The 11,842-nt window shown below is 51.9% G+C and overlaps 1 protein-coding gene across 4 annotated transcripts in view; it reads right to left on the minus strand.

Moving 5' to 3' along the window:
- The window catches only part of Nfatc2 (nuclear factor of activated T cells 2), a 126,701-nt gene that overhangs the window by 19,657 nt on the left and 95,202 nt on the right, over positions 1–11,842 (minus strand). For all 4 annotated transcript variants that reach the window (XM_021180900.2, XM_021180887.2, XM_021180854.2 and 1 more), the window contains 3 exons: positions 11,140–11,195; positions 10,593–10,719; positions 8,165–8,854 (listed from right to left, as the gene is read on the minus strand). In XM_021180900.2, coding sequence (XP_021036559.1) covers positions 8,165–8,854; positions 10,593–10,719; positions 11,140–11,195 — 873 coding nt within the window. The remainder of the gene's footprint in view (positions 1–8,164; positions 8,855–10,592; positions 10,720–11,139; positions 11,196–11,842) is intronic.

Consider the following 11,842-nt stretch of genomic DNA (forward strand, 5'->3'; position numbering starts at 1 on the left):
CTTAGCCACCCACAAGGGTAAATTATGTTTCTGAAGTGAATCTCATATTAAATGCCCATGGGCATATAAGCCGGGTGTGGTGGCGCACGCCTTTAATCCCAGCACTTGGGAGGCAGAGGCAGGCGGATTTCTGAGTTCGAGTCCAGCCTGGTCTACAGAGTGAGTTCCAGGACAGCCACGGCTACATAGAGAAAACCTGTCTCAGGAAAAAAAAAATGCCCATAGGTCTCCAACTACAGAAAGTCCAATAAATGGTCTGATGCTAAGTAGTCCAGACCCCAGTCTACCACCATGATAAAGGTGGTAGGGGCGTGAATGCAGGAGAGGCTGTATCCTCAGGCAGCCACTATACTTGGGGCTTGCTTGCCTTGACTCTGACTCCTGATGGCTGCTGAGCTGGAATGCAGGTCCCAAGTAGCCAGATCCTTTGCTTTTCTACGGGACCCTGAAAATCCATTCCCTTCTCCCTCTCTCCACCACCCCCACCCCGTACAATTCCCTGCTTTTTTAGTGCTGCATCTAATCTAAATATATTTAAAAAAAAAAAAAAACAAAACCACTGTGTAGGTGAGCCAAGCAAAATCTTCAAGCTAACTGCACCCAGGGAACGCCAACAGGTTTTCCTTTTCCACATGCAAGAGCTGACTCCAACCCAATCCATGTGTTAGGAAGAGACGGAGGGAGCTAGTTAGTCAGTTTGGGATCAGTTCATTTTTAGGTACCCAATAAAACTGAATTCAAAAGACTCTATCATGTTCTCAGCCCCAGGTTTCAAAGCTCACAAACAACTCTTTGGGCTATTTGACATACATTACATGAATCACAGGTCTCAAGTTTTATTTCCTTTCAGTAGTTCTTGGGTTTTCCAATTAAAATCAGAAAGCCAAAAAATAAAAAATCCAACCTCTAAAAAAAAAAAAAAAAAAAAAAAAAAAAAAAAAAACCCCCCCAAAAAAAAAAAAAAAAAAAAAAAAAGACTCTATCAACTCCTAGAAGTCTGTAAGCTCCAGCCCTCGGTGAGCACCAGCCTCAGCAGTGAGCAGTGAGCACCGAGCACCAGCCTCAGCAGTGAGCACCGAGCACCAGCCTCAGCAGTGAGTGAGCATCAGCCCCTGCGGTGAGCACCAGCCGCTGGACATTTCACAGGCACCCACCCCCACCGCCATTAGTTTATACAACAGAATGCCTATTTGTCCAGACTTTTGGAAAAACAGCGAGCAGGGAGTGTCTTTCCAGCTTCTCTGGGACAGCAGAGTCACAGGGCCACAGATGAGACCTATTTGTTAGCTCACAGCAGGCAGTTTAGTGCAAAGCGCCTGCATGCAGCAGTCTTGCCCAAGCCCGAGCTGGATGCCCCACACTGGCTGCAACGTGACCCAGGGGCTCTCTGCTCTGCTCTCCTGTCCAGAGATCTAGTTTCAGAGCAGCGTAGAGGACAAAACAGACATCGGCCCAAGTGGGCAAGCTTTGCAGCTAAGGACCTGAACAGACACCCTTCTTGCCCAACCCTGAGTATCTTCCCCTCCACCCACAGACAGAACCAACAGATGGATGGACAAAGCAGGCCCGGCTCTTCCTTTATAAACGGTCTCAAGGTGACTGGATCTCCAGATCAATAAAAAATTAAAGAGGTGTCAAAAACACCATGGGAAGGAGCCAAGTTGATGGTTTCATCATTCCCCAAGACGCAGGCCCTTCTCCAGGTGCGAAAACCAAGTCAAAGGCGTCCAGGGTAAGAGACAAGTCCGCAGCCCAAAGGCAGAATCCAAATAGTAGCTCTGTGGGATGGAGGGGAAAAAGCTACAGACTCTTCACAAAAGAGGCATGGGGTGGGAGCTAGTGCCCTGGGAAAACAGAACTCCCTCTGCCAGCTGGCTGTCCACAATGTATTTACCAACAGGGATAAAAGATCAGAGAATGCACAGAAGGAAGATTCGGCTAGCTGCTGGCCAGTCGGTTCCTAGCCTTCAGCCACTAACTTGCTTTTGGGTGCGTTTGCTTTTCCATAGAGCAGTAGGCTAGAGCTAGAGTAGGTATTTGAGGGGAATAAATAGGTATTTATATATTACAAACGCACACAACATTACTTTAGGTGTGGTCTGGGAGATGGAGTCTCATTACAATCTATGCCGCTCTATGGGCGATACCCCAATTTCTCCTGGAGTTGCCGTGCATGGCATCTATCCTGACACCAGTGAAGTGCCGAGTGGGTCCTGCACTTGTGTGCTCACCAAGGCAGAGGGGCACCTGGGCCCTTCTGCCTCTGTCCTAATGGGAACTGAAGAATCCAGAGAGGCCTCTGTGACATTTGCCAAATGCTGAGCTATCCATTCCTCTTGCTAAACCGACCCGTTTTGCCCACTGTGGTTTCGAGAAAACAGCCGGGAGGAGGAGGAGGCTGTTCTGCAGAGCCACGTAAGTCGTAATGAAAGACTCAGCTGTGCATGGGGCAAGGGCCATTTTGGTTCTCCATGCTGGGCACTGGGTTCTCCATGCTGGGCACTGGGTTCTTCATGTTGGGTGCTCATGGAGAACCTGTTACTCTGGCATAAAGGCTGAGGGGGGCAGCCATTCTGGGACAGGCTTTCTGTGTCTTAGTGTTTCTTGACCTCCAAAGCCAAGGGCCCATCTTCTGAAAACAGCTGCCCTGCAGCATCCCAGGGGCAGGCAGAGCTTTTCTAAGGCCTGCAGCAGCATCTGGAAGGAGGCTTTATCATGTGAGCCAGCAGCAGGAGCGCACAGAGAATAGTCTGGAAGGTCTAAGTGGCACAAGAGTGGTCAGGAGGGGTAGGGTGGAGGTGCGCCAAGGGACAGAGCTAAGCCACTGCAAGGAAAGCCACTCAGACCCACTTTGAGCTCAGGTAAGCCATCTGCAAACAGTAGCCCTCGCCAGCTCTGTGGGTTTGTCTGGGCCCAGGTGGGGTTTTCTGAACCTGGGAACTTTCTAAGGTTTTTCTGAATTGACAAGAGGAAGCCTGGTAGGATGAGAGGGATTCAGGCTGAGTCAACCTCAAGGCTCTTTTTTTCAAAGCCCAGCTTCTCTCGATGATATCGGCATAGCCCAGAAGATATTGGGCTAAAGGTCATGCTGCTGCTGCTGCTGCTGCTGCTGCTGTTGGAGGTGGGGCAGAAGGATCTGACCAATGTGACTAACTGTTCACCATGCTTGTGGATCCCTGTCAGAGACTTTCTAGGGGGCTGGGGGGATGGCTCAGTGGGTAATGAACGCACTTTCAGTGCAAACATGAAGACATGAGCTCAGATCCCCAGACCCCATGAAAACTGGATACAGTACTGCATGCCGGTGATCTCAGTACTCCTGCAGCAAGGTGGAAGGCAGAGACAGAAGAACTCCCAGGAGCTTGCAGGTAGGTAGCCCAGAATACACAGGCGAGAAGAACAGACCCTGTCTCTGATAAGGTAGAAGGTGAGGATGGGCACCCAAGGATGACCTCCAACTTCCACACACACAGTACACATGCAAGCACACACACACACACAGAGTATACACCCAAGCACACAAACACACACACACACACACACACACACACACCCCTTACTGGGAAGCTCCCATTTCTCTTTTTCTAATAATCTTGAGACTTGGAAGCCATTTTTACCACAGTGGGGACACTGAGGCCAGACACCCAGGACGGAAGCCCAGCCAGAACCTCTAGACCCAGCAGGCCCCGAACTGAGCTCAGACTCATGAACCAGAACCGGCCCTGCTTGGCATGGGATAAGTGTGTAGGGCACCCTGTCCTCTGTGCTTGTGGCCGAGAGTGACCTTCCAGTGTCTGTGCACAGGGATGTGTGCTGCTCCTTCTATGGGAAGGGAAGGACTTGGATCAGCAGCTGCTCCTGACCACACGCAGAATCCCCAGAAGTCCCCAGGGTGAGTGACACTGTCCCCGAGGCACTGGGACTAATTCTCTACAAGGAAAGGGGTGGGGAAAAAAAAAAACCCTTTTATATATTGCAGGTTCCTTCCTATACCCAGCAGAGGGCTGTAGTACATAAACACAGTCAGTTTTTGACACCCGAATCTCATGGCTCAGTGACAAAGAAAACAACGTAAACCTGGGAAAAGGACTAGGAACATGGCTCAGAGTTAGACCGCTTGTCTAGCACACACAAGGCTCTGCGTGTCAAACCTAGTACCCAGGCCCATACACAAAGCATTCTGCAGAGATTCAGGCTGTAATTCTGGGGTGACCCACTTGTATACTCGATTTGGGGGTTGGCGATAATACAGTCCGATATTTAAATGGAGTGGAAAACACTCAGTTTACATCCAGCCAACGTCTCCTGTCCACGCTTTTCCTATGAAGAACAAGGACTGAAGTGGCTTTCAAACTGGTGTTTCCCATCCCAGGACACTCTTGCTCACATGTGTGCACAGCGAAGGCTGTCCCCATAGGTCCCCTCCAGGCTCCAGCCAGCAGCAGACCACATCCTTTCTCCCCGGGAGGGAGAAAGACATCAAGGGTGTCTGCTGAGTTGGGCCCCAGCTCCTTCTGCCCCCACAGTCTCCTTCCTGTGGCTAAGACCTAAGGGCATGACCATGTCCCCAGGGTCTGCGGTGGGCTTGGTGGTAAGCTGGCCTGATGACCCCTAAACCACAGTTCATCTGCGGCATCACCATGGCTCCCAGGAGGAGTCACCAGTGGTGACAGTCACTTCTGAGTCCCCCTTGGTTTCACTCCCAATGACCTACTACTATGTACAGAGCCCTGCATTCACACCGAGGAAGTGGTAGAGGTGACCTACACTCTTGTCCTACTTTGGCACTTTGAGATGAATCTCAAACAACCCAACTCAGGGAAAGGTGCTCAGATCGGTTCCATCTCCATCCGCAGGGGATTTGCCTTCAACAAAGCTGGCCGTGTCCCTATGAATGCTTCGTGTTATCTAAACATGAAAACCTGGGAGGTAACTTAATTCACAAACTAGACCACCGACAGTAAAAGGATCATTATAGGAAAAACTGTAAAAACGATTTCTTTCCAGAATTTTCCAATATTTTGGACCAAGGCTGAACAGGAATATCTGAAACGGAAGGATGGGAACCAACAGCTAAGGGAGGTGACCATAAACCTCTGATTGTCTTAGAAATGACGCTTGCCTCCCTAGCATCTGTTTTGCAAAGGCAGCCAGAGCCATCTTCTCCAAAAATACCTAGATCACAGCTGCAGAACGCCCCCCCCAACAGCTCCTGCTGCTCCGACCTCAAGGCCACCAGGCCTCCTGTCCACCCATCCCCAAATGCTCTTCCTTCAGACCTTCTTGGAGCTGTGCCCACCCTGCGCCATGTCTGCCCTCCAGTTCTGAACCTGTGTAACTGCCCCCACTTGTCATGATACACTCCCTTATACATGGGCATCTACACTTATATCTATCCTTATAATAAAGGCACAAATCACATAACAAAAATGCCCCACGTGCAAGGCTTCGTGCCCTGCCCCCATCCATCCCACCCACCCAAAGCCCAGAGCAGTACCTAGCTCAGAAGGCAGCCAGCAAAAAACTTGGGGATCTGGGCATGAATGGTGGGAGATCAGGGAGTCAAGAAGAGAGGGGAAGGGTGAAGGGTGAGGACAGGGGAGCTGGAGAGGATGGAGAAGGGACAGGAAGAGACTTGGTTACTGGACCAGCTGCCCTGTGCGGCCTGAAACGTCCAGTACAATACAGAGCTTCAGGAAGGGAGATGAATTCCAGAAGGGTTTACAGGCAGGAGAATGCAGGTCAATGTTTGCAGACCACATGACAAGGATGGATGAGGGAGGCCCGCTGTACCTGGAATGTCACATTTCCCATTTCAAGGAAACGTTTGTAAGCATCTTTGACCATCAGAGTGGGAAAGCAGATGGATTCTCAGCCTAAGGAAGAACAGGCTCAGAAAGGCCTCAAGAGCATGCAGGAATACAGCCCAAAAGAGGTGCATGTGATAGGGCACGTGGCCATGGGCCAAGTGTGGAAGCACAGGGTGGAGGTGTGGGGGAGCGCCTTGGACCCAAGGGAGAGGCAGAACAAACTTCTGAGGCCAATGCTTGCCTCTACGCAGAGGCCAGGCCTCGTGTCCACTGTACCCCTGATCACACACTGTAAGTATGTGGCCCATGTTCTAGGCAGCCAATTCTGGCTTTAATGGGAGAGAATCCTTTAAATGACAGCTAGAAGGAAAGAAGCCACACCCAGTCACCCTCAGGCAGATGGAAGCATGTCTAGAGTCCACCTGTCTACAATAAACCCCAAACAATAGAATTCAGAACCCTGTACCTCAGAGGGATGTATGGGACTGTTCCCCCAGTGCAGGACCAGGAGGACCTCTGTAATCAAGAGCCAAACTGCCCGCATCTCACCTCGGAGCACAGCAGGCTACAATGAACAGAACCTTGGGGACAGGGTGAGACAAGCACCAAGCATAAAGTGGCCAATGACACCTTGCTGCCTTGGGGACACGTGACTCAGGTCTGGGAGGGGGTGGAGAGGACAAAGCGTAAATGGAGACACCTGAATATAGCAGGTGAAGGACCAGTGCTGGGCTTCAGGCCAGACCTGCTATGGGCCACACCTCCAGGACTCTGTGTGTGTGTGTGTGTGTGTGTGTGTGTGTGTGTGTGTAGGACCAAAGACCGCAGGAATGTCTAACTTCAGAGTGTCTAACTCATTCTGCTGTCTAGGAAGTACCAGGGCACCTCCTGGTCTTACAGATTTTTTCATGTCAACCAGGACAGTCAAGGTTCTGAGATGTCCTGCAACAACCCAACCTTTACACCTTTTAAAGGCAGAGACTTTAAATCCAGCAGAGGATTCTCACCAATTACGGGGCAGAGTTGGGGTGGGGGTGGGGGGACAGACACTGTGGAGAAGGTACTGAAGAAAAGAATCCTGCAGTGGAAGCCATCAAATCCCCGAGGGTTGAACCATGTTGGAGAATGGAGGCTCACACCAACATACCGGTGAGCCTGCCTGTGTCTAGAAAGCCACCTCTGGAAGCCTCCCAGGGTCCCAAGCCCAGCTGCTTCCTCTGTAACAGGAGCCATCCCATCCATAGATCTGGGGATGTAGCAGACACCAGTGACCACCTCTGACCCACCAAGGAATATACCTGCAGTTCTATAACCGAGGCGATTAGCATTCATCTTTAAGGAAAGATGACTGGCAAGGTGGGAGTGTGAGGGGTTGGCACATCTCTGTTCCCAGAGGCTGCTGGGAAGCGCCTGCCCTGTTCAGACACTAATCTCCTTGCCTCCAATGGGGTCAGCCCCCTCCACATGGAATGGAATAAGGCTGGTTACACCTGGGGTTCTGGGCGCTGCTATCGGAGCTGGAGCTGGGGACAGGGGCAGCTTGGGCTACTTGGTGTTTCCTCTCAATTCTGAGCCCCTCATCCCAGATTCCTCATCACCTAGAGCTTCAAAGTCTCCTCTACCTGTCCCACCCTCGACGCCTTCCAGGTACCCCTTGCTTATCTCAAGAGTGTGGCCTTCCTCTGAGAGCCTAACAACCCCTGTCATGATTGCTTTGACAGCTATGCCTCTGGCCAGGCTATGTGCCCACAAGCGGGGGACCCCTCCATACCAAGCCTTTTTCCATCCTCTTCCTGGCCCTGCCTCCCTATCAGCTGAGCTCCACACAGCGGAAGCCCATTGCTACCCTCTCTCAATGGTCTCTGTGTCCTGGCAGCACGTGGCAGAGCTGCCCACAGCCCCCATTCATGGTCCTGATAGAGCCCCTTTCAAGGGTTATGTTCTCGCCTCGGTCTCCGCCCCTCCCCGTGCACAGAAGAGAGCCATAAAATGGGATTTTCCTCTATGGGAAAGAAAGAAGGCTTCTCTCCCTTCCTTTTTGCTTTCCTGCCCTCCGTCTAAATGGGGTCACGGAAGGAGAGTATGGAAGTGGTAAAACAGACCCAGCTCATGACCTCAGGGGATACCCCGGTGGCCAGAACTCCCTTCATTGGCCTTTCCTACTGAGTGGCGGGAGGGGACACCTATGACTGCCAGCATCTACCCCTACACTCCCATAGGGAGATGGTGTGTGTTATCTTAAAGATTATCTTATTCTCAGCCCTCAAGTTAAAATGGAGGTACGGAGGCATAGGAGGTGGCAGGGTACACAGGGACACCCAGGATGGGGACACTGAGGGAGCACAGCTTCTTACCGTCATCCAGGTAGGTCTGGTCCAGGTTCTGTTCCTGTTTGACGGTCACTCCCGTGGGCAGAGCTTCCTTCTGGTCACTGGGTCCGTTTTTGGCAGCTCTTTGGCTTGGGGCAGTCTGTTGTTGGATGACTGTGGGGTAGGCGCCCGGGCTCAGCCTCTGACCTTGGTTGATGGGAGGTGGGCCAGGCCTGGCAGAGCTGGGGCCGAAGTTTTCACAGTACATGATATGCTGGAACTCCTGGTGACCCCCACCTCGAAGCTGCTGGTTGGTGGGTGAGTAGTGGATCACGGGTGAGGCCTGCTGGCTGGCCGAGGATGTGTGTGGCAGGGTGGAGCCCTGCCCCTGCCCCTGAGAACCAGCATGCACCAGCACAGAGCGGTGGGCATCAGCCAGACCCAAGGGTGCTGCCAGAAGGGACGGCTGCTGGTAGCCCAACAGGCCGGGACTCAGGCTCTTGCTTCTCTGGTAGAGGGCAGCTGCGGGGCTCTGCTGTTGGTAGCGAGCATCAGGGGATGAGAGCCCCGAGCGGAACTGTTGGCAGGGGGCCATGGTAGCCACAAGGCAGGAGGGGGACTCGGCCAGCATTGGGTGCTGTGGGTAATATGGCTGGCTCCCCAGGCCTCCATGGGCGGGGCTGCAGATCAAAGATGGTTCATACTCATCGCTGGGCTCTGTCTTGATGGCAGGGACTGTGGGAGAGAAGAGCACGGGGCTGAGGCGATCATGGCGACCTGTGGATGTGTGCCAAGGAGAAGGAAAAGCGAGCCTGGCTTTGCGAAGCTTTATGGGTGGGAGCATGGCCGGTCTGTTATCCTTGGGCTACAAGAGACCCCTGGGATTGCCTTCAGGTGACACTTGACCTTGGAATGCCCTTGAACTACAGGCTTTCCTGGCCCAGCCGTGGACAGGTGGAAGCTAGGCTTACCCTTATATCTGCACAGCCTTGTTTCTCAGGGTGGAAGAGGAGAAGAGAAAACCTGTGGGGACCCCCACCTCCTCTTGACCCCATCATCTGGATCTGGGATCAGTTGGAGACAAACCTCTGGGAATGTCTGAGAAGGGCTTCCTATTTAGGGTGAATGTGAAGACCCCCAGGTCCCTGAACAAAGGCAGGGCTGGGGGTCTTCACATTCACCCTAAATAGGAAGCTGGGATCCTGGACTGAAGAAAAAGGAGAAAAGGAACTACGTAGAAGCATTCGTCTCTCTGCTTCCTGACTGATGTGCCACGAGCAGCCGCCTTGCACTCCCAAGCCTTTCCTGCCATGGAAGCCTATATCCGCTCCAAGAGTCAGCGGGAACCTTTCACCTGTCCCTTAAGTTACTTCTGTCAGGTGCTGGTCATAGCAACCAGAAAAGTGGCTGCCAATCTGCCCCAAATCCTGCTTAAACATCACAGGGTCCTAGAGGGAGGGACAACTACACAAACAGGTGACAGGATTGTCCCTAAGTATAAGTGGGGCCACCTCCTGAGGGTCAGAGTTGGAAGAGGCAAGCAGAAGCGTGATTCTGACTCAAGATCCCCAAGATGACTTCTGAAAATGCCTTTCAAGGGCCAGCATCTCCATCCTGGACTACTAGAGACCTGAGGGTTTGGGCCTTGCTGGGGTCCTGTTCCACCAGCCAAGCATTAAGGCTCAGCTCAGGGAGGCCTTGCTAATGCAGGCTCGGGGAGAACACACCAGAATGCAGGCTCCTTGCTAACGGGACTGCTACACATGAAGGCTGTTATGAGGCTCTCCTGCAGCCTATGCAAGGCTCTCCTAGGGCCTGGGAACCCCGCTTGTGCTCCTGACAGGAAGTCACTCACATTGGCCCTCAGTGACATCCTCATAGGAACTGCTCAAGCCTGCCATGCACCCTGATGAAACTGAGCCTACCGAGGCCTGACATGTGGACCAGTAGGAGGACAGCAGTGCACTAGGGAGTTTGGGGCTGGGATTATAGGATTACAGGCCAGTAAGTCTTTCCTAACCTGTTGGGTGGCAGCAGGGGTCGGGATGGAGGCTGACCCAAGGGTGAACCTTCTCACCCTTTCCCAATTTATCCACTATAGTCACCGAACCCACGAGTCGCCTTAGAGTTTCCTCTGGAAGCACTCCATGAAGTTAGCTCCACTTTCTCTGGCTAAAAGAATTTCATGAATGGGACCTGGTCTGGCTGTGCCCCAAATAACTACACCCCACCCATGTGGGGCCAGTCAAGGACCCTGAGAGTTCTAGAGCATGTCTACCTTACACTGAATGTGACCAAACCCATGACAAAGAGAAGCAGCAAGATCCACCTGCTTAGCTGTCTGTAAGTGCCCTTACCCACCGTCCGACACAAGAGACAACAGGTTGGGAGGGAGGGAGCCCCTTTGCCCAGGTAACTCTGCGGAGAGCAGAGCGTGGGTGTCTTGAGCAGGCTATGGGGGAGAATGTCTCACCTGGGTGGTAGGTAAAGTGCTGTGGCTGACTTCGTTTCCTCTTTCCGTTGATGACGTAGAAGTTGACTTTCACGGGCACGCGGATGTGCTTGTTGCGATACTCGGGGATCTCAACAAAAAGCATGTTCTAGAAGGAAGCAGGTGTCATGATCCTGACCACATGTAGTGTGCCTGGATTCCCACCCAGATCCTGAGCGTGTCCACCCAGCCCACCCCACGGCAGGTAGGCTGGCTTTGTGCCCTACATCTGACTGAAAGGAATTTAACTTTTCATCCCAGCAAGAGAAGTTGATCTAGCAAAGTGCATGGAGATGACACTGTCACACACCAGAGGGCCTGGGCTCTGTGCGTGCCCAGTGAGACTAAGTTCAGCCTGTACTTGCTGAGAATCTCTGAGTTCAGGGTGTGGGAAAGGGAGTGAGGGATGGAGATGCGGGAGGAGGGAAGGGTAGGAACAGGTGGGGATGGAGAGAAGGGAAGGAGAGAGGAAGGAAGGGAGAACAGGGGACAGAGACCTCAGTGGGGGCACTGAGCTCTGGTGGCTTACAGGCTGGCTCTTGTCTTTATCCACCGTAGCTTCCATCTCCCAAATCTGCTGCCCATCTGGAGAGACAAAAACAGCCTCTGAAGGGACAGGAGCATCCCAGGGTGATCCAATAACCCATGGTCTCCACTGTGTCCCTTTAGCAGTGCATGTCGGTGTGCAGGTAGGTGTGTGTGTGTATGATGGGGGTGTGTGCATGTGTGTATGTGTGTAATGGGGGTGTTTGCATGTGTGTGTATGTAATGGGTGTGTGTGCATGTATGTGTGTAATGGGTGTGTGTGCATGTGTGTGCATTTGTGTGAGTGTGCATGTGTATATATGTGTGTGATAGGTGTGTGTGCAGGTATGTGTGTGTGAGATGAGGGGTGTATGTGTGTGTATATGTGTGTATGTGTGTATATGTGTGCATATGTGTGTGTTTATGTGTATTATGTATATATGTGTGTGCATGTGTGTGTGCATGTATGTATGTGTGATTGTGTGTATATGTGTGTGTATATATATATGTGGGGGAAGAAGAGAGAGAAGGAGAGATAGGGAAAGGGAGAGAAAAATGTGTATATGTGAGAGAGTTGGGGGGTGTATGTGCATGTGTATGTGTGTGTGCATATATGTATGTAAGTATGCTTGTGTGTATATGTGCATATGTGTGTGTGTACATGTGTATATATATATATATATATATATATATATATATATATATAT

Source organism: Mus caroli, chromosome 2 (genome assembly GCF_900094665.2).
Source record: "Mus caroli chromosome 2, CAROLI_EIJ_v1.1, whole genome shotgun sequence".
NCBI lineage: Eukaryota > Metazoa > Chordata > Mammalia > Rodentia > Muridae > Mus > Mus caroli.